A 26,980-nucleotide genomic window follows, 5' to 3' on the forward strand; every position below is an offset into this window, starting at 1 on the left:
CCCTCGTCGTTACAATCCTAATAGAAATAAACAGCTTTTCATTTGAAATTAACTTTATTTACAGTTGAATCCGGGAATCTTTACCTGTGCGTCATCATTTAAAGCATACGAAATAAGTCGATGGTAAGTCGGAAATTGAAATTTACTAAACGCAACAGCAAGTCCACTTAGGGCCAATTTCTCATATCGAGTTCAACTCCAGTTTAACCTGAACTTTTAGTAAACGTCAGTTTAAAGTCAAAATCGTCTTTCTCAATTCCCGTTCAACCGATGGCAGTTTAAACTTGAACGATGCTTGAACGGTGGAATTCGGCCGTTCAAAGATTTCAGAACTCAGTTCAAATGATTTCATGGACTACGCATGCGTTGTATTAACACGAAACGCTGTCATAATATAAATATATCCTATTTTATTATATTAAGCCTAATGATAAACGATAACATTATTTGTGTTTTTATAATATTTATTTATAATTATTAAAATGACTATTTGACTATAAATACTTAAATTTAACTTTATTCAAAAACAGCATAAAAAAGGTAGTTTAAAATGGCGACAGTTTTTTGCCTTTTGCCATCTATTGGCATTTCTCGAAAGCTGTAGAACGAGCACTGACATGAACGCGCAATGAGAAATGCATTTCAAACAGAACTGGAGATCACCCGTGAACCCGGTTCAACTGAACCATAGATTAACGCAGGTATGAGAAATCGACCCTTAGTGTCACTAGCGGTTGCGTTTAGTAAATTTCAATTTCCGACTTATCATCGACTTATTTCGTATGCTTTAAATGATGACCCACAGGTAAAGATTCCCGGACTCAACTGTAGGTATAATTGATACGATCCATGTGATTTGACCGGTTTGGAATGCTTAGTTTAGAAAAAAATAGTTAATTAAATCGAAAATGACATTATTATAATTAAAAAAAGTGCATTTTTCTTAAATAAACCTAAAAGTATTCATGATACGAAAAAAAAATAGATATTTTCAGTAAAAGAAATTCTACAATTAATGTTTGAATGAATACTTTTAGATTTATTTAAGGAAAATGCACATTTTTTAAAACTTTTAAAAATGTCATTTTCGATTTAATCACCTATTTTTCTAAACTAAGCATTCCAAACATGTCAAATCACATGGACCGTATCAATTATACCTAAATAAAGTTAATTTCAAGTGGGAAGCTATTCATTTCAATTTAGAATTGTAACGACGAAGGTTTAATTTTTACATTTCAAAAAGAAAAAAGCAGAGAGCGACTTTATTTTCGTCATAAGTGAGTTAGTTCTTATGCAAAAAACTTTTGTCAGCATATTTGAAACGTTTTTTAATTAACTTTAAAAGATGTCTCTTAGGTTTTCCCAAAAAACTGCACCATATTCGAGTTACTTGAGATTAAAGGTTCTCCATTTCGATGTTCTTCGAAAATAACCATCTTTAAAGAGCAATAACTCAGTCGTTATTGGGTTTACATAGGTCTTTCAGACGCGATTCTCTTTGTTTTTTTGTTAGCTAAAATTTTGTTCTTACTAAATTTTTCTATTTCTATAAAATTAAATTTTTTTAAGTTATTCATGAAAAACGGTTATAAAACTTGAGTTTTTTCAATGAAAAATGCATAGTTTCAAAAAATGGCATTTTGCAAAAAATTTTATAGAACAAAATTTACTCAGAATTGGTCACTCTACCGATTTCCAGTTATTTTGATTAAAACATTTTCATCCCCTAGATGGAGTTGTTTTCACCCCCAGGAGAAAAGCGCAGTTCGCCATAGGGTAGATTTTGACAAAGGTTATAATTACCACCTAAATCCAAATTTTCAGGAAATCGACCTTGGTTTTCAAAATTCCACGAGAAAATTACTGTTGATTGGACTATTATGAGTAGACACACATTTGAAAAAACCGCGAAGTCATAAAGAAACAGTTTTAGAAGAATACACAAAATAAAGACTTACCTGAACCATATTCATACCAAATTGTTTCCCTAAACACTTTTAAACAACATCCACAACACAGTTATAAACTGCCACTATGACTCACTCTCCAACAGGATAATAAATTATGCTTCGCTTACAATGTAACAACTTTACCTCCCGGAATCTAACAGAAAACTGATCAAAACTGATTTAAGTTGAGGAAATCGACAGTTGATGCTAAATTCTTATTTTGCATTTTATTACGTGGGCTGTATTTATTTACAACCAAACAAAGCTACACCCTATTTTACAATTATTTATTTAAGTAAGCTGGAAGCGCAGGTAGTTTTGTAAATAGTGCCGCGGTTTGTTTAAGCCCCTTCTTCGAAAACTGCTCAAAATACAATTAGGAAGTATTTATCTTGACAGCGGATTAAAACGGTACGTCTTTTTAGAAAGTCCTTTGATTTTAATAGGTAATGACAATGAAATATTTAAAAGTATGTATCTAACACTATTTCAATATTATCAAAAAATTTTCATATAGCCTGATCAAATAAAATAAAATCAAAATGTAATTCCGTACAGGTTGGAACCAATTTTATATCAAAATTTAGGTGAGAACAAAAGATATTTTCAAGAAAGTATATGATTTATTATAACGGGATCATTGTTTAAATAATAATGAAAAATTGGTCACTTTTGCACACAATTTACTTTTTTAACTGCTGCGGTAATTCATATTTTTATGAAGTAGAGTATACTCCGTTTGAAAATTATTAATAGCACAGTTTTTATGACACAGCTCATTTGCATTTTATTATAGTATCGTTCGCGGTAACGATTCCGTCCAGGACAACTTCGCATGCGCACTTTAAAAAAGAGCGTTCTCTTTTTTAAAGTGCGCATGCGATTTTTAAAGTGCGCATGCGAAGTTGTCCTGGACAAGTACGGAATCGTTACCGCGAACGATACTTATAAAAGAAAACGTATGAACACTGTGCCGTCACTTTTTAGTGGCACATGCGTCGACAGTGGCGCATCAAACTTTCCACTTATGGAAGGGATAAATAAATTAAACGGTACCCTATGATTTTTTGATTTGTGCACTCAGGGAGAATTTTTAACAAGGCTCTATACCAGCGTTACTCAACCTTATTTTACCCTGGACCACATAGCAGCTATTGCCACAGCTTGCGGGCCGCAATCTATGTGAAGTAATATACAGTATGGTGCAAATGAAAGGAATAAATTCGTTATTTCGTAAGCCGACGATATTAACCGCTTAACGCACACATTTATTTGCAAAAATACGTCAAAAAATTACCTATTTATTTTATTACAGTAAAATAAACTACGAACAAGACTATTGTCACTAGATATAATCTAAAGTAAAAAAAACGCATATTTTCTTAGAAAAATATAAAATAACAAATACCCTCACCCGAGTTAACTCGGTCGTAACTTTTTACATACAAAATACTACAAGTAAGAGAAGAAAATCGCAATTATTCCAGTATAATAATGTCAAATATTGCTAACAGTGTGATACACTCTAAAACAAGGGGTTACACACAGAGGTACGTCACAGTCAGGGCAGAACGTGACGTCAGCAAAATAGAATTCTACTCATCGTGATCCCACCCCAGTCGGCAGTCGATCGTAGAAAGTTTAAAATTAGAAACGAGAAAACAAGTGGGCACGGGCGTCCATATAAAAATTTTTAGGGGGGACCAGACGTGAAGATGTTGCAGATTACACTTCGTATACTTTGGATAACCATATACAGTTTAAAGCACCCGAAAAGCTAGGGGGGACACGGCCCCCCCTGCCCATAGGTATGGACGCCCATGCAAGTGGGGATACCGATATTTAGCGCTAGAGGAGTTAAAACGCGTAGGTGCCTTATATATCGTACAAATATTTTAAACACGAGTTAACTCGGTTAAGCGAAAATAGAAACGTAGTTTAAAACCGAGTTAACTCGGGTAAGCACGTTAAGTGGTTAAGGAAAAATTCTGAAATATCGATTTTTAGATTTAAATTACGATTTTTTGGCATAATATGTACCATACTAGTGACGTCATGACCAAGGAACCAAGAGAAGACCAAGAGAAGATAAACGCTTAAACGCAAGTAGAACAACGCCGCCTACACGATGGACAGATGACATTAGGCGGATTAGTAAAAACTGGCAACAATCAGCACAAAACCGTGAAGTGTGGAAACAATTGGGGGAGACCTATGTCCAGCAGTGGACGTAAATTGGTTGGATGATGAGTGACGTCATCTATCTGGGCGTGATGACGTAATCGATGATTTTTTTAAATTAGAATAGGGGTCGTGTGCTAGTTCATTTAAAAGGTTATTCACAGGATGCATAAGAAATTTTTGTTTTGAATTAAATTAATTGACACAAAAATAAGAATGTATGTCATTTATTTAACTCAAAATATAGCTTATTGGTGTCAGAAAACAGAAAAAAATGTTTATTTCACAAATAAAGATTGCTTTTCGCTTAAATTTATTGTTCAAGCTTCCATGCACCTGCCTCTTGGCAGTTTGAACATTGGATTTAAGGGAAAAGCAGTGTTAGTGCAGTCACTGAAGGTTTTCACCTCCGATTTCGTTGAACCTCCATCGATTTTCATGAAAATTGGTGAGTAATTAGAGGATACCTCAAGGAACAAAGGTGACATGATGCCAACTTGCGCTTCTACCCTGGGGGTGGATGCCACCCCTTCTCGGAGGTGAAAATTATTTTATTAAAAATAATACCATAAGTCGATAGAGGGACAAATTATAAGGAAAATTTGTTATATAAAGTTATGAAAATAAATAAACACTTTTTGAGTTATTAAAGACCAAAGATTTTATTTTTTCGTAAAAAAATGCATGTTTTAAATCGGTTTTTAACGTATAAATCAAAAACTATAAGCTTTTACAAAAAAGTTATTATTGCTAAAATTGAAAATAATAAAAAATTGAATACATTCCTCACATAAAGAACTAAACTAATGTTAGTTCAAAGTGAGTTATTGGCAATTGAATGTGTATTTTTTTCGATGAGTACTCAAATCTAAGTATTCAAGCTTAAATAACGGGAAAACGATGCGATGTATAAAATATTCCTGCTAAACATTTGCCAAAATACTTCGGAATACCTATCAAATGAGCTTCAGAACAAGGTAATAGAGTCAAAATTAAGCAAGTTATAATGAAAATAAAAGAACCGTTTCGAATTTTTTAGGAAAAAAACAAAAATAAAACATACGCCATTTCCAAAAAAATTAAAATTTATAGTAATCCTTACAAAAACTTCTTTATATTAGCATAAGTAATGTTTTTGATAATTTTGACCGGTTTAAAATGCATATTTTTGAAAAAAAGATGTAATTTAAAAAAATCATAATTTTTAAAATTATTGTAATTCTTATATACTTTTGATAATAACTCCAAAAATACTCAATATACGTAAAAAATATATATAATCCAATTTTAGTTTTTTTTTGTGCCAAATATTTTACCTGTTTTACTATTTCTATAGGGTAAAAAATATCCGAGATAGAAACGTTTAAATCTTAAATTTTGCTGTGGGAACCATGCAATCGGGGTCATTTAAACTTTTATTTTTAAAAAATTAAGGGGTTTAAAAGATCAGGTTCAACGTGCATAAATAGCACTTAAAAATATCTTTCAAACAGTTTTTAGATGAACCTGATAACGTAAACATGAACGGAGTTATTAAAAAAAAAAAACAATAACATTTTTTGGAAAAATCTTTAAAAGATAAATTTTGAAAAAATTTTGGAGCATAAATTTTAACGATAGTTATGTTCGGGGTCTCATTTAATAGATATTTTTAAGTACTTTGACAAATGTTAAATAAGTTTATGTTATAAACTGCATCAGTTTCCCGTTATTTCAGCTTGAATACTTAAGAGTTTTTTACTCGCCGAAAAAAATATACATTCAATTACCTTTAACTCACTTTTAGTTAACATTAAAAGGTTTTTGTAGTAAGGGGTTTATTTCATTTTTTTGTTAGCTTCAATTTTGATAATAACTTTTTTGTAAAAACTTACACTTTTTGAGTTATTGATGAAAAATTGGTTAAAAACACGCATTTTTCTGAAGAAAAATTAAAATCTTTGATCTTTAATAACTCAAAAAGTTTTGATTTATTTTAATAACTTTATATAACAAATTTTGCTTGAAATTTGTCCCTCTATCGACTTATGGGGTTATTTTTAATAAAATAATTTTCACCCCTGGGAAGGGGTGGCATCCACCCCCAGGGTAAAAGCGCAAGTTGGCACCATGTCACCTTTGTTCCTTGAGATATCCTCTAACCACTCACCAATTTTCATGCAAATCGATGGAGGTTCAACGAAATCGGAGGTAATAGCTCATATCCACCTTCAGTGACTCCACTATGTTTATTTGTCAAACAAACATTTTCTTCTGTTTTCCGAGAACAGTAAAATGTATTTTAAATTAAATAAATTAAATACATTTTTCCTTCTTTTTGTCAATTAATTTAATTCAAAACAAAAACTTTTTGGGCATGGGCATACTGTATACTTAATTATGCTAATGTTTATATTACTATATATAGAGAATTTCAAATGAGCTAGCACACGACACCTATTCTCATTCAAAAAAGATCGATTACGTCGTCACGCCCAGATGGATGACGATAGTATGATATAATATATTATGTAAAAAAAGCATAATTTAAAAATAAAAATCGACCTGTTTCAGGATTTTTCCAAAGTCGCCCGCTTACGAAATGGCCGCATATGAAATGCCTCCCGAAAAATGGTTTTTTACCTGTCGCTAAAATGGTCTCATATGAATTGCCTCCCAAGCTTTAAATAAATTACCTGCTTCTAATCTTTAGGTGAAGGTGAAACGTTGCCACATCTTCTTCCTTTTGTAAATTTTTGGCAAAATTGGTATTTTGTTATTAAATTTTCAACCTTTATGTATTAAACATTATTCACACTAGGCGGTATTTATAAATTTCAACTAACTACTTATACATACTATACAATTAGTTTTATAACCAATATAATATATTTTATAATAACCATTATTTTTTGTTATTGTAGTTATTAAGGTACCAAGGGTAGTATAAGGATAATAACGCTTGAGGTCAATGGTGTATAGACCGAGGGCCTTCGGCCCGAGGTATATACGTTGACCGAAAGCGTTATTATTATAATACCCGTGGTGCCTTCAACGTTTAATGTCCGACTAAATTATTCTTTAGATGCAAAAAATTTGCATGCATTTTGAATTAATTAGTTTTCAAATAAGGACATTTACCAGAAATAGTCGTAACGTAATTGTGGTAACCATAGTTTTACTTAGAGTTTTATTTGTCAACTTGACAGTATTTAACTCGTTATTTAAATTTAATAGGCCCTAGGGCGTTATTTTTCAGTAACACGCCCTTGTGCGTTATATCGTACTTAATAGACTTCGCAATAATGTCATTATTTGTCAAAGAATATACCAGTCGGACATTAATAGTTTAATTTCCGACTGGTTGATTATTTAACAAATAATGACATGATTTCGAAGTCTGTTAAGTATGATATAATGCTCTAGGGCGTTATTTTTAAAAACAACGCCCTAACGCCCTAGGGCATTAAATTTAAATGGCTAGTTAAATACTGTCAAGTTGACAAATAACAACCCAAGTAAAACTATGGTTACCACAATTACGTTACGACTATTGTTGGTAAATGTACTTATTTTAAAACTAAATAATTCAAAATTCACTCAAATTTTTTGCATATAAAAAATAATTTAGTCGGACATTAAACGCTGAAGGCACCGCGGGTATTATAGATAATAACGATTTCGGTCAACGTATATCCCTCGGACCAAAGGCCCTCGGTATATACACCATTGACCTCAAGCGTTATTATCCTTATAATACCCTTGGTACCTTAATAACTATAACAGAAAATACAAAAACATTAAGTACATATTTTATAGATTTATTAAAAATAACATCACAAAAAACTTATTTGGAAAATATTACAAAATGTGTATAGAAATATAAAATACAAAATATTTTTTATAAATTTATATCATACTACTTTGACAAATACTAATCTATTTATTTTACATTCTCTTAATTCTAAAATTTTTTCATTTAGAAAATTTATTTTTGCTTTACTTTCGGCAACATTTTTTTTGGTGTCGAAACAGAATTCATTTTAATATAGGTATTTATTTGAAATTGTAAAATTATATCAATAAAATTAGAGGGCAGTAGAAAGAAGAATTATACTTGGAATGAACACTTTCGCATGGGTTTGTGGTTCTTTGTAAGGATGAAGAGTGCTCAGCCCAAAGATGTGGAGGTAATGTTGAATTTTCAGATATGTAATTATCAACAAGGTAATCACAAAATTGGGTGACTCTTTCATCGACTGGTTTAATTTCTGCCAAATTTGTAGCAAAAAAATCGCTAAGAACTTCAGGATATAAGAATGAAAGACCAAAAATATAAATAAGAAAATGCGTAATTTCGGTTCAGTCTACACCTTTTTTCTGATATTCTGGAGCTAATCCCAGTGCTTGAACCTTTCTATGCCATGCCCGTCCCAAATGAAAACGACATCCATGAAGATCTGCTTCAGGAAATGCCATACGAATACCATTATAAATGGAAATTTCAAAGTCTGAAGTTGTTATTTTAGAGGATAGAGGACAATTAATTGTAAAACATTCTTCTCTATGATATATTTAAAGGCGAGATAATATGAAGACGACTTTTTATCTTGAAGTAAACAAAAGACAAGAGGAATATAATTTCCATTTTTCAAGGCATGTATACTAAACAATTGAGTGAAAGAACGAGGACAGTATTCAAAAGTTCCGTCAACATACCAATTGGAAACAGTCGAAAGAAAACGAAGATTTGAAAAGCATGTTAATATCACAATATGATTATGTTTGTCATTTTTAATTATAAAATTTTCATTTCTATTTGTAATAATAGAAGATAAATCAAGAGCTTGATGAAATTCAGATATATTTTTGGGAAGTTTAATTAAAGAATTAGTGGTTCTAGCATAATATAAATTTTGTCTCACCTTATTGATATCATTGATAGTAAATGTCTCTATATTTGTCTTCTTAAGTTCTTTACAGATGAGCTTCATTGGTTTTTCGCTGAGATCTTCCACGGCTGCTCTTTTTATTGGATTGCTTACGGCTTTTCTATTGTAAACTTCGGCAGACAACTTCTCGTGGTTATGATCTAATATTGATTCAATTATCGTATTTTCACATCCCTGTGTTTTCACAAATACTTTGCAGGTTTTTTTAGTACATTAGTACAGATTTAGTACATATTTAGTACAATATAAACAAACAAAAAGATTAAGGTAAAAGTACCTATTCATGAAATCGTTAAGAAGAGATAAGAATCGGAATTGGAATTACCCAGAAAAGCTGGCTATTAGATTGTCGGAACAAGTTTCTTTTCTAAAAAGAAATATGTCATACTGTGAAATATTTATGTTACCATATTTTATGTACATTTTAGTACCTATTTAAATTATGATTTGGCAACATTGTCTCATTATACAGAGATTAAGTAGACAAAATATCAGCCTAAATGTTTAACAAACCGGAGGCATTTCGATTGTACCTGGGAGGCATTTCATGTATGAAAATATTTACCTGAAAAAGTGGGAGGCATTTCGATAACGCCGTACGAAATAACAACATCGTCCAGGTGCGAATCAGTGTCAGGATAGTTACCTAAACATTTTTTTGCATATTTCAATTCTGAATATGACGATTCGCACAGGTATGATGAAGCGAACAACGTGAGGAACAAGTAAGCGCAACTTTTGAGAGTTTTATAGTTATCCGGTACTAATTTCCAGAATTCTTCATATTGATTTGCGTTTTGTTTTTCTTAAAAAATTGCCTCCAGATTTGTATCATTTTTAAAATTAATTAGTTTATGTGACAACTTTGCGCTATTAAATCCCAACGGCCGCAAGTTGTATAGTTGCGGCTACTTCTAAGTACCAGGGATTTTCCATTAATAGAAGACATTTCCTAATGTTTCACAAATCATTAAATCTTTCCTGAAATTCCTTGCTCAAGAAAACTAGAAAATTAGAAACAAGTAGCATAGTTTTCTGGAAATACATCAATTCCATCTTGTTTGAGCTTTCACCAATGTCAGAAAGTTATGCAGATTTTTTATATTAATTACCTCGATGTACATCTTTAGCTTGTCTACGAAAGCAAATACTTTATTTGTCAACTACAAAAATAATTTTATGTTTACCTTTTGATGTGTAAACGACGATTCAGTTCGCCAAGTTTTTCTGTTATGTCGCAAATAAATGCTAAAAGCCACCACCAACTATCTTCCTTGAGTTCAAAACAATTTGATCATTTACAGGGCCTTTTAGTTAGCCCTCGGGCAGCATAAAAAACGTAAGAGGGCCGCATGCGGCCCGCGGGCCACAGGTTGAGTATCGCCCCTTTTTTCAGTGCGTCACAGATTATCGAATTCTCTCTAACGCATTACAGTTGGAAGTGACAGAAAAAAACGAACCTACCTCTGTGATTATTATACAGGGTGTCTGCGTAACTTGGAACCACATGGGAAACTTTTTTAATATCAATTTTACAAAAAAAAGTTATTCTTTATAAAATGCTCTGCATAGCCTAAAACCTAAGACGCAATCATCAGATATCAAATTTTATTAACAGTATACGAGGTATGTCAAAAAATATGAATTTCGCTCAAGAGTAAAGTACCTTTATATTACAAAATATCGAAAATTGTCATTGAGAAAAGTTGTTTGTAATTAAAAATTATGTTGTAATCTCCATTTACACTCCTCGAAGTGAAAAATTTTTTTTTGAAAATTTTCCTCAAATCACGGACCCTCAACATCACTTTATTTATGATTGCTCCGTTATTATTGATTTTACGAAAAAAATGTATTCATAAAACGTTCTTCATAGTCTAACAACTAAGATAAAATTATAGGATATTAAATTTTGTCAATTTTATACGAGGTATGTCGAAAAATATGAATTTCGCTGAAGAGTAAAGTACCTTTATTTTTCACAATATTAAAATTTGTTATTATAAAAAGTTGTTCAGAATTAAAAACTATGTTTCAATATGCAATTGAATTCTTCTAGTTGAAATATTGTGAACTATAAAGGTATTTTACTCTTGAGCGAAAGTCATATTTTTTGACATACCTCGTATAAAATTAAAAAAATTGATATCTTATGATTGCATCTTAGTTTTTTGACTATTCATAAATTTTTATAAAGAATAACTTTTTTTCGCAAAATTAATAATTACGGAGTTATCATAAAATAAAAATGACGTTGGGTATCCCTAATTTGATGAAAATTTTCAAATTTTTTTTTTTTCAATTAAAAGAGTGTAAATGCATATTATAACATCATTTTTAATTACAAACAACTTTTCTTCATAAAAATTTTTGATATTGTGAAATCTAAAGGCACTTTACTCTTGAGCGAAATTCATTTTTTTGGACATACCTCGTATATTATTGATAAAATTTGATATCTGATGATTGCGTCATAGGTATTAGACTATGCAGAGCCCTTTATGAAGAATAACTTATTTTCGTAAAATTGATATTAAAACAGTTTCCCACATGGTTCCAAGTTACGCAGACACTCTGTACATTGAACTTAGAAAATTATGTATTCCTTGACGGGTATTTGCACATTAAAACGGATTTATACTTATAGATGTATAATTGGTTGGTGATTACAATACTCTAAATAGATAACCAATCAATGAGGCGAGTAAGATAATTTGATACAAAAATAATCGATCATATGGTAAAATGACAATTGTAATTTCTAGGTTAGTATTTTTTAGCGACGTAAATATAAATATTTTATGTCATTCTTATATTTGGACATTATATAGTGAAATTTTATATTATATTTATTTATTTTTACATTAAAATATTTTAAATATTAATATTCTGACAAATATTTGTATAAATATTGATGATTATATAAATATAAATGTAAATATTCTGACAACTCTCAGATTTAACTAAAATGTCATGCAATGATTTGCGACATTCTTAAAATCCTATATGACGTCAAAATTCATGACGCACTGAAAAAAGGGTTTGGGATCCAATATAAACGAAGGCATCTTTCTAAATGGAGAAAGAGTAAACAATATTAGATATGCCGACGACACCATGGTGATAGCAGATAGTTTAGAGGGTCTTCAGAGGCTAATGGATAGAATCAACGAGTACTATCCTTTGCAAGATAATTCGGATATTACAGTCAACAGTACAGACTAAACATTAATACCCAGAAAACGAAACAAATGATTATCAGCAAGCAGAATATAAACGGGGCTCATCTATACATTAATGGAACGCAGATAGAGCGCCTAAAACAGTATTGCTACCTGGGAACTATTATAAATAAGCAGTGGAGCAATGTACAGGAAATAAAGTGCCGCATAGGAAAGGAAAGAACGGTCTTTAACAAAATTAGCTCCATCCTCAAAAGCCACAACATATCCCTACATACAAAAATTAGACATTTGAGATGTCACGTTTTCTCTGTATTGTTGTACGGAGCGGAGGCATGGACGCTTACAGACACCACTATTAAAAACTTGAAGCATTTGAGATGTGGCTTTATTATAGAAGAATGCTGAGAATATAATGGACAGCAAGGATCACGGACAAGGAAGTCCTAGGAAGAATGAAGAAGGAACTGGAGATTGTGTTTAGCGTCAAACGCATAAAATTACAGTATCTGGGACACGTTATGAGAAATCGGCACCGTTACTCCCTGCTGCAGTTCACATTGCAAGGTAAAGTCAAAGGTAAGCGAGGACCCGGTTGAAGGAGAATATCATAGCTGCGGAATTTGAGAACATGGTTAAGAAGACCTCAATGGAACAGTTTTGAGCCGCAGCGAGCAAGGTTATGATTGCCAATATGATTTTCAACATCCGAAACGGTTAGGAACCGGAAAAATGGGTCATCTTTCTGCAAAATTTGCTATTTTAACTGTTGCAGTAATTTATGTTTTTATGAAGGTTTTTACGATTTTTTTTCTGTAAAGTTAGACGGAAAATCTTTCATTTAAGACTAGCTAAATTCAATTTGACCCTTAATTTATTTAAATAATTATAAAGCTTGAAAAACTAATTCAAAAAATTATTCATTGTGTTATAATAAGCACTATAAATATTTTATTTTGCAGAAAAAGTTGCGTTACGTTACCAGTACATATAAACAAAAAAAAAATTGTTGAAAAATATTCAATAATTTATATTTTTATAAGATCTTTAATTTTTTTGTTAACTGTTACTGATATAAACTGATCTTAGAATAGAATATTAGACCCAAACCCTGACATCCAAAGTAAAAGTTATTATCCTAATTGTTCTAAATGGTCCACATAATTATAGTTCAGTAAAAAGTTAACTATTTCGAGTGTCGGATATGGGGGGAGTAGGGGGAGAAGTCGGTAAATTATTAGTTTTTTACGTTTTTCGCAAATATTTCGAAATCTATACGGTTTAGCATGAAGAAGGTTCTAACAAAAATATTCTATACTAAAATCTAAATACTAAAGTCTAAAAATATAATAATAATTGATCTAAAATCAACGGTTTAGGAGTTATGGAGGGGTAAAATTAGAGGTTTTCCATATTTTTTATATTTGTCTGGCAAATTATAATATGTATTCATACTGAGAAAACTAATTCTCTTTAACAGGATTGTGCTTTGTAAATTAATTTGCTATTTTAGTGCCCGGTGGTATGTTAGTGATAAGCCCTTGAAGGAACGTCAACGTCACCCCTTTCTTAAGGGGCGTTACTTTTTAAGTGAAAGACGCTTCCACAGACCTAGGCCATATAACCTGTGGTACGGAAAAACCCACTCTGAACTTTCTATGGACAATGTCGTATACCCTATTCCACGAACATACGCCTGTTTTGGATTACTTCTACAACGAATATTTTACTGTGCAAAATAAGAAGAACGAAAGTAAATTGCAAATTACATTGTTGTTTATTGGAATAATTATTAGCGCCATTTACTTTCGTACTTCTTATGTTGCACAGTAAAATATTCGTTGTCGAAGTAATCCAAAACAGGCGTATGTTCGTGGAATGGCCCATATGAATATTTTTCCAACAGTAAATTCCAACAAAACAATACATAATTGTAAATATCCAAAATGTCTTGCATAATAATTAATGAGTTTCAAGTAATTTAAATATTCATCAATTTGAGTAAACTTATTCATCAGTTTCAGTCCTCTTCAAATACAACATCGTCCTCTTCTACATATCTTCGTCTATGATGGTTGTGTCCCTATTATCATATCCTAGGCCTGAGGAATTGCTGCATATGCTGGAGCAGTTTAGACCACTCAATTCCTCGGAAGCTGCAGAACGTACTGTTGTAATTGGCATCAGGTGTTCGTTAAACTTCTTCCAACCCCATTCGATCGGATTCTTCTTCTTATTCTGAACGAAAGCTGGTTGGAAGCTCCTGAAGTGGGGGGTAGTGAAGCTAACTTGAGCAAAGAATGTATAGGTTGCTTTGCAATAGCCTTCAAGTAAGACTGGTAAAAAACAATCTAGATCTTCCACGTTCCTGGCACCAAACATTGCAAGAAGGAAATGCTTTTCGGCGTCAGCTACTGCACTGGGGTCAGCTTTGGGGTCATTGAAGACTAGAAGTTTTCTACGAAGAGCGTCGATGGCTTGCACTGTCCTATACGGTGCAATGTTTGCCTTCTTGTAGATAGCTGATACCGTGTCACATGCTGTAAAGGCGTATATTGCAAGGAGTACATCCTTCATATTCTCAATGCATCGCTGAATGTCAGCAATAGTATAGATTTTCTCCTGCTGATTGCCTTTTTTGGTATCACCATTTTCAATTTCTTCTCTGATGGTGCGTGGACAGTCAACAAAACTAGTAGGTCCATGTCATCTCCAATACCACAAGATTCAACGTCTTTCTTAGCTTCATCAATAATAGCTGTTAAAACTATTATTAATATGTAAGTCAACGTCACCCGATGCTTGATGATCCTTGCAAGTGCACTGTATGATGTGAAATAAGGACCATTTTGTTAGCGTCAGCTAAAAATTTACTTTGGTTTATATTTACATGGATTGAGTCTTCAACTTTTCCTTCAATGCTAGAAAGTGCTCTGCGTATGTGTTTTTCATCTTTTGTATTTAATTGCTGGTATCCATCCAGAGGTGTAACCAGGATGATCCTAAGGGGGGAGGTTACAACTACTTGATGGTCTCTGGGTGGTATGGAATATTAATGGCGTATAGAGCTCAAAGTACATCCAAATGGCGGGGGGGGGGGTTTATAACCCCCAAAACCGCCCCCTGGTTACGCCTATGTATCCATCAAACATATAACCCTCTGTTGTGCAACTTATCCTCTATTAGTCTATTAGACAACAATATGATTGCACAATATGGATGTTTAATAAAATCCATTAGTAATTTCTGTTCAGCTTTACTTTACTGAAAAATCTAAAAATTACAATAATGTCAACATGTACACTTTGGAACCGTTAATTTTAGATTATGCATAGGACCTTTTTCGTTTCAAATTTAATGTAGAACATTTTTGTGTAGAATATTGTTCACGCTAAACCGCATAGTTTTCGAAATATTGACGAAAAACGTAAAAAACTACACTAATTTACCGATTTCTTCCCCCCCCCCAAGCCCGACGCTCAAAATGGTGTAACTTTTTGCTGAACAATATGTGGTCCATATAGAACAATTAGGTATTGGAGGGAAACTTTTACTTTGGATGTGTGGGTTAGGCCTTTTTTGGATTAATTGTATCATACTATATTGATATTAAACCAGTAGCTGTGTAAAATAATACTAAACTTACTTTGGTTACAGGCGGTGTTACAGCGGGTGACGATGAAGTACTGGTGGTGTCCACTACTGTCGTTACAGGTGGCGTACTAACAATTTCAGGCGTTAACGTTACTTCGAGTTCCAATTTCACTTGATTACCGCTATACTCCTGATAATTGGCTTCTTGTTTGGTTGCTTCTTTATCGCCGATCTCCTCACCCGAAGTCCCTAGAGCTGCCTCTACCATATCTGGGTCCATATTAACATCGTACCTATAAAGAATAAGTATAATAAACTATCTTTTATACAGTTCTTAAACTATTTTCTTATGACATTCCTATGTTGTCTACTTTACTTCGTGGGAATTAATCACAATTTTAATTGAAAATAAGTTTATTTTGATGTTACGATTTCCACTTTGAAAATAGTTCTCTTAAAATACAAATTAAACAAATCATTTTGTTGTACTAGTTAAAATAATATAATAATAATAATAATTACACTTTTATAAAAAAGAACTTTTTTAAGAACTTTATTAAAAAAATTAAAAAAAGATACGCACAGCTGGGTTCGAACTCGGGACCTCTCGATCTGCAGTCTAATGCTCTACCACTGAGATACCACCTATCGATCTATTAACGCGCTTTAAAATGGAATAGTTTGAAATTAAAAAAAAAAACGTTTTATCCATATAATAGCAGTTAAATACTGCATTGTTAGCTAGTTCTGAGCTATTATGAAAATTTCAAGTGCCTAGGTAGCATAGAACTATTTTTAAAATGGATTACAAAATTTGCGGATATAGTGACATAGTTACAAAGACCAAGCCAAGTATATAAAAACGTTTTAATTAATAGTACGGAATATAAGAAACTGCATGAGTCAGTAGCAAAGATAATTCATCAAGAGATAACTATATTATGTATTATTATGTAAGTATTAAACTAGGACTTCTCCAAACCAATCTACCATATTATCAATAGGTACGTTCCCGAGAGTATACTTGAGAATGACAACTACAAGCTATTATTAGACAACTAATCGGATCTCATACTAGTTAATAAACTAAAACTATCAAGACAAACAACTCTAATTGATGCGGCGATGCCTAACAATAGTAATCTGCACATAGATCTGAAGTACAGAGATCTGGAAATTCAAATATGAAGACAATGGAGAATGAAAAGTACTCAGACAGTACATACTATTCTCTTTACTGAGTTAAGTGAATTTTCCCCTTAGAGGGTGTGACTCTATGAGTGTGTTATGAAGGGGACTCATTAGAAATAAAAAAAGTAGAGAAGAAGGCCTTTGACAACGTTACACCTCCTTCCCACGGTCTGCGAACGGCAACGCACCGCAGACAGAGCTATTCCTATCGTCCGTGACAGTCAGTGTAGTGTTTGATTTAAACATTTAACTCGCTTCTTTTTTAAACTCTTTAATCTAAACAGTACTATCCTTTAATTGATTCTTTATACGGTTCCATGCATCGTATATATCGTTCCTGTTCTTATGATCTGGCGCTGTAGAATTCCACCAGAATAAAAAACCGCTAAACGCCGTAAAAAGAGTGGCGCATACAATATTCCAGCTACAAAAGATCTGATATGAATATTACGTGGAGCGAAAATGTTTTCATTTTGATGCAAAACAAAATTCTAGTTTTATTTTAAAAGATTTTTTCAGAATATTTGCCCAATTTGAAGTAAAACGCGCCACAAAAGAGTAACTTTGATACAGTTTGAATTTTGAAACTCTTTTGTGGCGCGTTTAATTCAAATTTAGCAAATATTATGAAAAAATCTTTTAAAATAAAACTAGAATTTTGTTTTGCATCAAAATGAAAATACATTTTCGCGCCACGTAATATTCATATCAGATCTTTTGTAGCTGGAATATTGTATGCGCCACTCATTTTTACGGTGTTTAGCGGTTTTTTATTCTTGTATCAGGAGTTTTTCAAAGTTATTTATAAATTAAAGTATAATGTTGAATGCAATGTTTCTCGATTACACGTTAAGCTTTATAAATGGTCGCCTTCGTCGCATTATCTCCCAAATGATCTAGTGTCCATCGAATGTACACTAGATCTTTTTTCTATTCGAAATAGATTGAAAAAAAATATTGGGATGGCCGGTAAATGAACTCGGATTGCCCGTTGCCAGATCAAATTAGCGTCGTAACCACTACAACTACATAAACCATTTAGGGAATAATCGTTAATTGGATTATACTTTTGTAGCTTAATAACTTCTAAACGGCTTAACCGATTTTGTCCACTAAACATGAGTTTGAAACGTATTGAGAAGTAGTATCTTATGCATCTTATGCATGGTCAAGTATGATGACTGAAGCTATTACAGGAATTATTGAGCTTGAAAAACCGTTTTTCCCATAAGAAATAGATTTGATCATACTTATGAAACCTATAACTTAAAAATTCGAATTTTCCCAGATATAAGTTATACACCGTTAGATTCGTCTAGAGTCCTTCTACAAACGCTCAGTTATTGGCGTAATTCGTAGGTTGAAAATTTGAGTAGTGTCGAAAAACCAAAATTTTCAAAGTTTAGTTTTTCAGTTTTTAGGCTATACTGAGCCCTGTGTATGTCTGATCCTGACAGCTTAGCATTTGAAAGCTTAACTCAACGCTATTGATTTGGTGTATTTACTGTTCTCCTGTCTCTTCTTGAACCGAAGATATATACCGCCAAAAAATATGCCGTTTTGTTCCTACCAAGTCCTATAGCTGGCTTATGGGTGGTCAAAACTCACAAACTACACCGGTTCTGAATCGACCCTCAACCCCTCTTCAAACACAGAAAAAAAATTCAGATCGGTTTAACTTTTCCACACACATACATACATACATATCCACAAACATTTTCCCTTTTTTAAATAAAAATTGACTCATATTTCTGAGCTCGGTAACTTTTGAACGGTATAACCGATTTTAAAAATTAGACATGCGTTGGAAAGGTAATGATCGCTTCAATTAGAAGCCGCAAAGGTCGGAGTTAAATTTTCGAAGTTTTTGGGAGTTTTGGGGACGAGAACGAAAAACAGACCCTAAATAGGAAGGGCCGTAAAATCCACACCCTTGGACCAAAATTGATGGTTGACATATGAATGGGTGAGTCTTTTCCTGAACTTTAAGATGGGAGTTGGCCCAATTTTCAATTCAGTCAGATTTAGAAAATCGAAGATTTCGTGTATATGTATATAGTGTCGCGTGTAGGTGTGCGCCACTGGCGAGAAGTGCCGTTCTCTGGTAATAAAGTTGGTTCATTTTAATACAGATTTAAAAAATCAAAAATAAGTTCGTTCGTCAATTCCATGTTTTTAGCAAAAAGCTCTTAAAACCAACTGCAACAAACTTTAGCAACACCACAGACAACTACTCGTGTCAGCGAATGAACAACTTCTGACTTGCCGTCTGTTAAAACACGTCGCACGGGCTCATACCAGACCTTTGATGTTACCGACTCTCGATGGATACCTCACACCAGCACAGACGTGTTTGTGCTACCACGGACGGGACACTTGCCATGGTGCGTCGGTGCGAGCTGGTCCGCGTCCGTCCGCGATATTGCGGATCGTGGGAAACGGTGATCGTAAGACAGGGTTGTATTCTGTCCCCACTACTGTTCAACATTTATGCAGACAAGACATTTCAGCTTACACAACACAACGAAAAAGGCATAAACTTTAATGGTTTTCCTATTAATAACCTAAGATATACTGACGATACGACCATAATAGCGAACAATATATAAAAGCTGTAGGATTTAATAAATATCATAAATTGAGTGGGAGAGGAGGACGGCCTTAACATCAACATAGCATCAAGCTCAGTTGAATAGAAATAATGGGTTTTTTAACGGGTTGCGGGTTAAAATTGTGCTGAATTTTATTTTTTAATCATATATAACATAATACATACTATATAACTATGATATTATTTATAGACTTTAAACAAGCATTTGATAAAGTAAGGAGGAAGGAATTTTATAAATCACTTAAAGAACTATAGTTTATTTTTTAACCAGGAGGAGTAAACTAAAAAGACAGATTCCCACCCAAGAAAGTCACTAGAATAATCACCAAATACATCTTCTTTTTTGGTTGATCATGTCGGCCCTCGACGGTAATCCATAAATATTATATTATATTAATATGTCGCTAATAATTAATATTAAGAGTTCTAAAAACAACTGCTTTTTATATAAAAGCAGACTAAAAATCTAAAAATTAAAGAAATAACGCAGAAAACACAAAAATCGCCGATATAACTTAACCTATGAAATGCCAATTGTGTCAAAATTTGATAAATGTCAATAGTGTCAAAATTTTATAACAGTGGTGTAAACCATGATATAATAATACCGAAGATATGACACCACGCAGCTCCTGTCAAATGTCAAGTGACGTCAATACGTGACGATCCCGACATTTTTGTCATTTGTTGTTGTTTGTTTCTGCTATTTATATAACAGGTTAAACATTTGGAAAAACTGGTCAGAAACGAGTTCAATTGCCTCTACAATACCTCCTTATAGAAAATAATTCTAAAAATGACCACCATTATATAGCTATTTCTCAATTAGAACAAAATGAGATCGATACTGAAATAATCTCACAGAATGGTGAAGATGACCATAAAAGAATCGGTAGATATGGAAACAGGAAGATATAACCTAAGAAATTGTGATCAAACTAAAAAGCCTTCACACAAATTTCCACTGCAGAACAAGTTGTGATAACCAAACCCTTAACGAAAATAAGATTCCACATCCTCTCAAAGACGGGACTAATGTAGATGCGAAAAACCTTTTTAATAACGGAAAGTATTGAAATTTAGTAGGTTTTTCTCATTGTATTCAGTGAATGTCATAATTACGTTAGTGTGATAATAATTTTAATGAAAACATCACTATTTTAAGTGCACATTTGCCTATTGTATCTTCAATAAATCCATAATTCATAAAAGTTTATATCCATTATTTTATCACTACGTTTCGTAAAAAGAAATTTAACATAAATAATCCGTAATTTTGTTACCAAAATGCTTCCACTCTTCATGTTATCCATGTCCATAGGTTATTTCAAATTGGCGCCGCTAACTAGTCACGTATTGACGTCATGGGCAGAACCGAACGAATTTGAAACACTTTGGTGTCATATCTCCTAAATTTATTGTATCATGGGAGTAAACTTGCCTGCTGTTGGACCAATTACAAACAAGCATTACAGCGCGGTAAATTTGAATCACCCCTCTTGATTTAAAAACAAACCATAGGAATAAGCAGAAAACTTATTAACATGATATAACTAACACTAAGAAGAACGGAAAACCAATTAAAAGTAAAGAATGAAATATTAGACCAGGGCATTTAGCACTAAAAACACCCGAATAAATCGATTTTTAAATACAGCACCTAGAGGCTTGCAACTTTTTGCATTATGTTCAGGATGATATCAGGAAAAAAGTCTACCATAAAAAAAATGGGTGGAAATGCATAATTACATTTTAAAGTGCATAAAATGCATCCAAAAGTACTATAACATGTCAAAATAAGCATATTAAGGGCCAGCTTTTGTTGCTCGAGGGTTTTTTGGGTCGCTGAACACGACTACACCATCATAACCGACCCCCCGAAGCACCTGGTGCCCAACAGGTCACTACAGACACGTCATCTTCTGGAGTTTCCAATGTCTGGCGTTCGCTGATGATATGGCAATAGTAGCAAGGAACAAACAGGAAGTGATACGGATAACTAAAGAATTATATAGAAGAAAAAGCCATACAAAAAGGACTATATATTGACATAAAAACGAAATACATGGAATGCATAGACCAAGAATATGTAAGAGGAAAGTATTTAACAGTGCAAACAAATAATAATACATATAGATTTGAGGAAGTTGAGAAGTTCGAATATCTAAGAACAATTATAACACGAAAACCAAATACGCACTGCGCGTCATAGAAAACGGGCACCCTAAAAAATGGGTAATTTTTAAGTGATTTTTTTGAATATGTTAAAGCCTTATTCTTTGTCAATATCCCTTTAATATTTTTGCTAAACAGGTAAATTTTCATTGTTTACCGGGTGTACCAATCAAACTGTGTTTTTTTTCTCAAAGTTCGCAACACCCTGTGGAATATTCTAGCATTTATAAAATACTGAAATTACAACCCAACTATAGCCTCAGGTTGTCTTAACATTCTGTTTTTTTATTCATTCGCTTACGTTGGATAATACAAAAGTTAGGTAGAGTAGAACGTCGATTACTCGAACGTCGATCAACCGAACGACCGCTTATCCGAACTCCCAATTTGTGTAAAAACTCGATTGAAAATGCCTAAACGAAAGCGTATTGTCCTTTCTATGAAATTTTTTAATGCTTACAAATCTTCATTTTGTTGCCAATACAGCACTTTTTTTTAAATTTCTATCCTATTTGTCACTAAAGATATTATGTAAATAAGGCTTTCATTCGAATATGGATAAAAAATATTGCTATATCAATACAGTTCGATTATCCGAAAAAATCGATTTTCCGAACACCTCTGTCCCCCAATTAGTTCGGATAATCGACGCTCTACTGTACTTTAACAACTAGCCATGTTCTTTTTCAGTACAGGGTGTTTCTAAACAACTGCGACAAACTTTAAGGGGTAGTTCTGCATTAAAAAATAATGACAGTTTGCTTTATACTCGTATGTCCGCAAATGCTTCGTTTTGCACATTTCTTGACATACAATTAAGAATTTTATATTCACCATTGGCGTGCATACGGGTAATATGATCGGTCATATTACCCGTATTCACGCCAATAGCGAATATAAAAGTCTTAATTGCAAGTCAAAAAATTCGTAATAACTATCTCTTAAAACCTACCAACAAAATGTTAAGAAAACCTGAGGCTATAGTTGGGTTTTAATTTCAGTATTTTATAAATGCTAGAATATTCCACAGGGTGTGGCGAACTTTGGGAAAAACACAGTTTGATTCGTACACCCGATATACAATGAAAATTTAGCTGTTTAGCAAAAATATTATTACAGGGATATTGACAAAGAATAAGGCTATAAGATATTCAAAAAATCACGTAAATCGGACAACAGGTTTAGGAGATACGCGACATCAAAAATGACCCATTTTTTGGGTGCCCGTTTTCTAAGACGCGCAGTGTAGAAGCAGAAATCCAAAATAGACTAATGAAAGCAAACACGCGTGTTTTTGCATTAAATAGGCTATTAAGAAATAAACCAATATCAAGAGGTGCCAAACGAATAATATACAGGGTGTCCCATAATTAATTGGACATTAGCTAATGGGTGATAAAAGACATCAAAATATTAAGATTTAACCAAAATCGCTTAAATAAAATATGGCTCATTACTGAGTTACAGGGTGTTTTATTTAAAAATTTAAACACTATTTTTGCTCACTATTTTAAAACTATCCGACGTATACTTTTCATACCTGGCAGAAAGTGTAGGTATTATACTGCCGTCCTCAATTAAAACGCGGTATCTGCAAAAAATTGAAGAGTTTTTGCTATATGTGGTTTCCTTGTGACCTTATTTATGCTTCTGCAATGTCTGAAAGCCGTACCATTTTATTTACTACCAAAATAAACCAATTGGAATACCGCCGTACTATAATGGGATTTATCTCATTATTTAGATATTTTAGAAATCCTTAAATTAACTAAAGTATTCGTTATATATTTATTTATAAAACAATAAACATGACTTACATCACGCATATTTGTTATAATAATTGCAAAGTAGAACACCTTAGCTGAATTGCACGTTCTGCTTACTCAACAAGGTTGTGACTATTCATTTGACACAATAACGAGAATATATACAAACATATTTACAAAACGAAGTATTGATAAATATGGGAACACGATCAGATTTGAGTCATTAGTGGGGCAGTCGAATTAGTTAGTTAGGTTTGGGAGGTTGCTGCCGTTAGAGCAGAATAATGTCACCTATCAACTGAATACATTTATATGGTATTAGTTTAACCAAATAAAGTAGTTATGAGCACATAGTGCCTTCCTGTTAATCAAACCCCGCTTACCACCATATGGCGACCTTTTGAGAGACGAACTAGGACTTCTGAAGCAGTAGAAAACAGGAAAGATGGCAAAAAACTGGAGGAAACGAAGAAAATTTGGGGTAAAGTACCAATCCTCATATTAATTGGTATCGTTAGACTATATGGAGCTAAAGAGGCCAACGATAAGGGAGTCCAAATGGTAGACGTCGACATGGACGAAGGTTTGAAGACATGGGGTCACGCCCAAACGTCAAGAGGACAAAAATGGAAAGGAATGGACAATACCTAGTGAACAGATGTGTAATCGTGAGTAACTTTTTAGCTATTTTTTAAATTGCATATACAGTCTCACAGATATGAATTTTTTTTATTAATATAATATAAATATAATCATTTTAGAGGAACTAGAATTATTAATTATTACTTAAATATAATTAAATTATGTAAAATTTTTTCGTATATTTCGTATATTATTAAGTTTTAGAAGTATTTCACTAATTTAGAAGATTTCTTTTTGAGAAATACATATCATATACAGGGTGAGTTTTTAGTGCGGGATCGGTCGATAACTCGATTATGGTATAAAATATCAAGAAAAGTTTTTAAAAAAAAATGTAGGCAATGATATTCTCCACGCTTGGAAAATATGCCCATTTCTACAGGGTGATCAGTAACTGCGTGGTATATCAAAAATATATTTTTTTAAATGGGACACCCTATATATTTTTTTATATTTATACTCCCCTCATAATTCTTGTTGATATAATATATGGTTTTGTATTACTATACAGAGTATTTAACAAGTTATGACCATTTTTATTTCGAAATCACTATGAAATTAACACCCTGTATATATAGAAGTAATTCGTAGAGAATAATTTTTTTTATGTAATAAGATAAACAATATACTGTAGTTTTTAAATTAAGTCCAATTCACATCATTGACGAATATTTGTATACAGGGTGAACTACAAAACCAAATTACGATTTTCTCTATTTTTTTAAATGGATCACCCTATATTTTAGTTTTCAACATTATTTTATTTAATATACTTTTTCATTTTTATATAGCATTCCCTATATCTAAACTGATTACTTTCCGAGATATTTTTAGTTTTCTTCAAATTTCGGGAATACATTCAATTTTTCTAGTAGAAATAAGTTTAGTATTGAGTGATAATTAAACAAAATTATTTTTATTAGATAAATAACTAACACAAAATATAAACCATAGCAATATGCAGTGAATATACCAATAAATGTGATATTAAGAAATTATCATATTTCCCTACTATACAAGAATCGTAAAATTCCTACAAAAAAACTTTGTATTGTATATAATAATATAACAAGATTATTTTTATTCAATAAATAACTTACATGAAACATAAATCAAAACAATATACAATTGATGTAACAGTTTTTAGATTGGTATATCAACAGCATTCTAAGCCAAGAATTTTTTAGTAGAACATTCATTTTTATAAGCACTTTTACAAAACAAAATTACGATTTTCTCAATTTTTTTTAATCGATCATCCTATATTTTATTTTTTTTTTAAAATATTGTATTTATGATACTCTTTCATTTTTATATAGCATCTCCTATACCTAAACTTATTAGTTTCTGAGATATTTTTAGTTTTCTTCATTTGCCGGGAATACATTCAATTCTTATAAATATAAATAACTTTACAAATAAGTATTATGTAATAATATAACAAATATTTTTACTCAATAAATAACTAACAAAAAAATAATAAACCATAATAAAATTTAATGAATGTACCAATTAATGTGATGTTAAGGATTTAAGTCTAAAGTAAATGTTGAAAATGACAACTTTCAACGTCTATGCAATTTTGTAACCGATATTCAAATGACCGAGCCACATTTCTAACATTTTTGTAAGTCAATATTATTAAAAGCTTCTTTTATTCTATTTTTCATATCATCAAGCGTTGTTGGATGCTTCTGGTATAAAAGGTTTTTTATATAGCCCCACCTGAAAAAAATCAATTCTGGAAGAACTGGAACACCGTCGTATAAAAACCTCAACCGTCAAAAAATGTGGACCAATCACATAATCTCTAACAATATCACCTTAAACATTTATAGATCACCTAGTTTGAGTGTTAACAAAGTAGGGATTTCTTGATGCATAATAATGAAATTTAATATGAAAATTATATTAATAATAACTGAGGGTCACAATCTGCAATTACGAATGTGTTACTAAAAACTTCTTGGCTTAGAATGCTGTTGATATAATAATCTAAAAACTACTAAATTAGTTGTATATTGTTTTGATTTTTGTTTTGTGTGAGTTGTTTATAAAAATAATCTTGTAATTTTATTATACACAAGATACCTATATTTTTTTGTTGGAATTGTATGATTCTTGTATATTAGGGAAATATGATAATTCCTTAATATCACATTTATTGATACATTCCTTGCATATTGCTATGGTTTATATTGTGTGTTAGTTATTTATCGAATAAAAATAATTTTGTTTAATTATCATTCAATACTAACTTATTTCTACTAGAAAAATTGAATGTATTCCCGAAAGTTGAAGAAAATAAAAATATCTCCGAAAGTAATAAGTTTAGATATAGGGAATGCTATATAAAAATGAAAGAGTATAATAAATACAATATTTTTGAAAAATAAAATATAGGGTGATCCATTTAAAAAAATAGAGAAAATCGTAATTTGGTTTTGTAGTTCACCCTGTATACAAACATTCGTCAATGATTTCAATTGGACTTAATTTAAAAACTACAGTATATTGTTTATCCTACTACATAAAACAAAATATTGTCTATGAATTACTTCTTTATATACAGGGTGTTAATCTCATAGGAATTTCGAAATAAAAATGGTCATAACTTGTTAAATACTTTGTATAGTAATGCAAAACCCTATATTATATGAACACTAATTATAAGGGGAATATAAATATGAAAAAATATATAGGGTGTCCCATTTAAAAAATTATATGTTTGATATACCACGCTGTTATTGATCAC

The 26,980-nt window shown here is 32.0% G+C and overlaps 1 protein-coding gene across 3 annotated transcripts in view; it reads right to left on the reverse strand.

The window, feature by feature from the left end:
• LOC114333906 (polycomb protein Asx) overlaps nt 1–26,980 on the reverse strand; it is a 200,000-nt gene that overhangs the window by 56,516 nt on the left and 116,504 nt on the right. For all 3 annotated transcript variants that reach the window (XM_050659418.1, XM_050659416.1, XM_050659417.1), the window contains exon 7: nt 15,893–16,133. In XM_050659418.1, the coding sequence (XP_050515375.1) occupies nt 15,893–16,133 (241 nt within the window). The remainder of the gene's footprint in view (nt 1–15,892; nt 16,134–26,980) is intronic.

Source organism: Diabrotica virgifera, chromosome 8 (assembly GCF_917563875.1).
Source record: "Diabrotica virgifera virgifera chromosome 8, PGI_DIABVI_V3a".
Lineage (NCBI taxonomy): Eukaryota > Metazoa > Arthropoda > Insecta > Coleoptera > Chrysomelidae > Diabrotica > Diabrotica virgifera.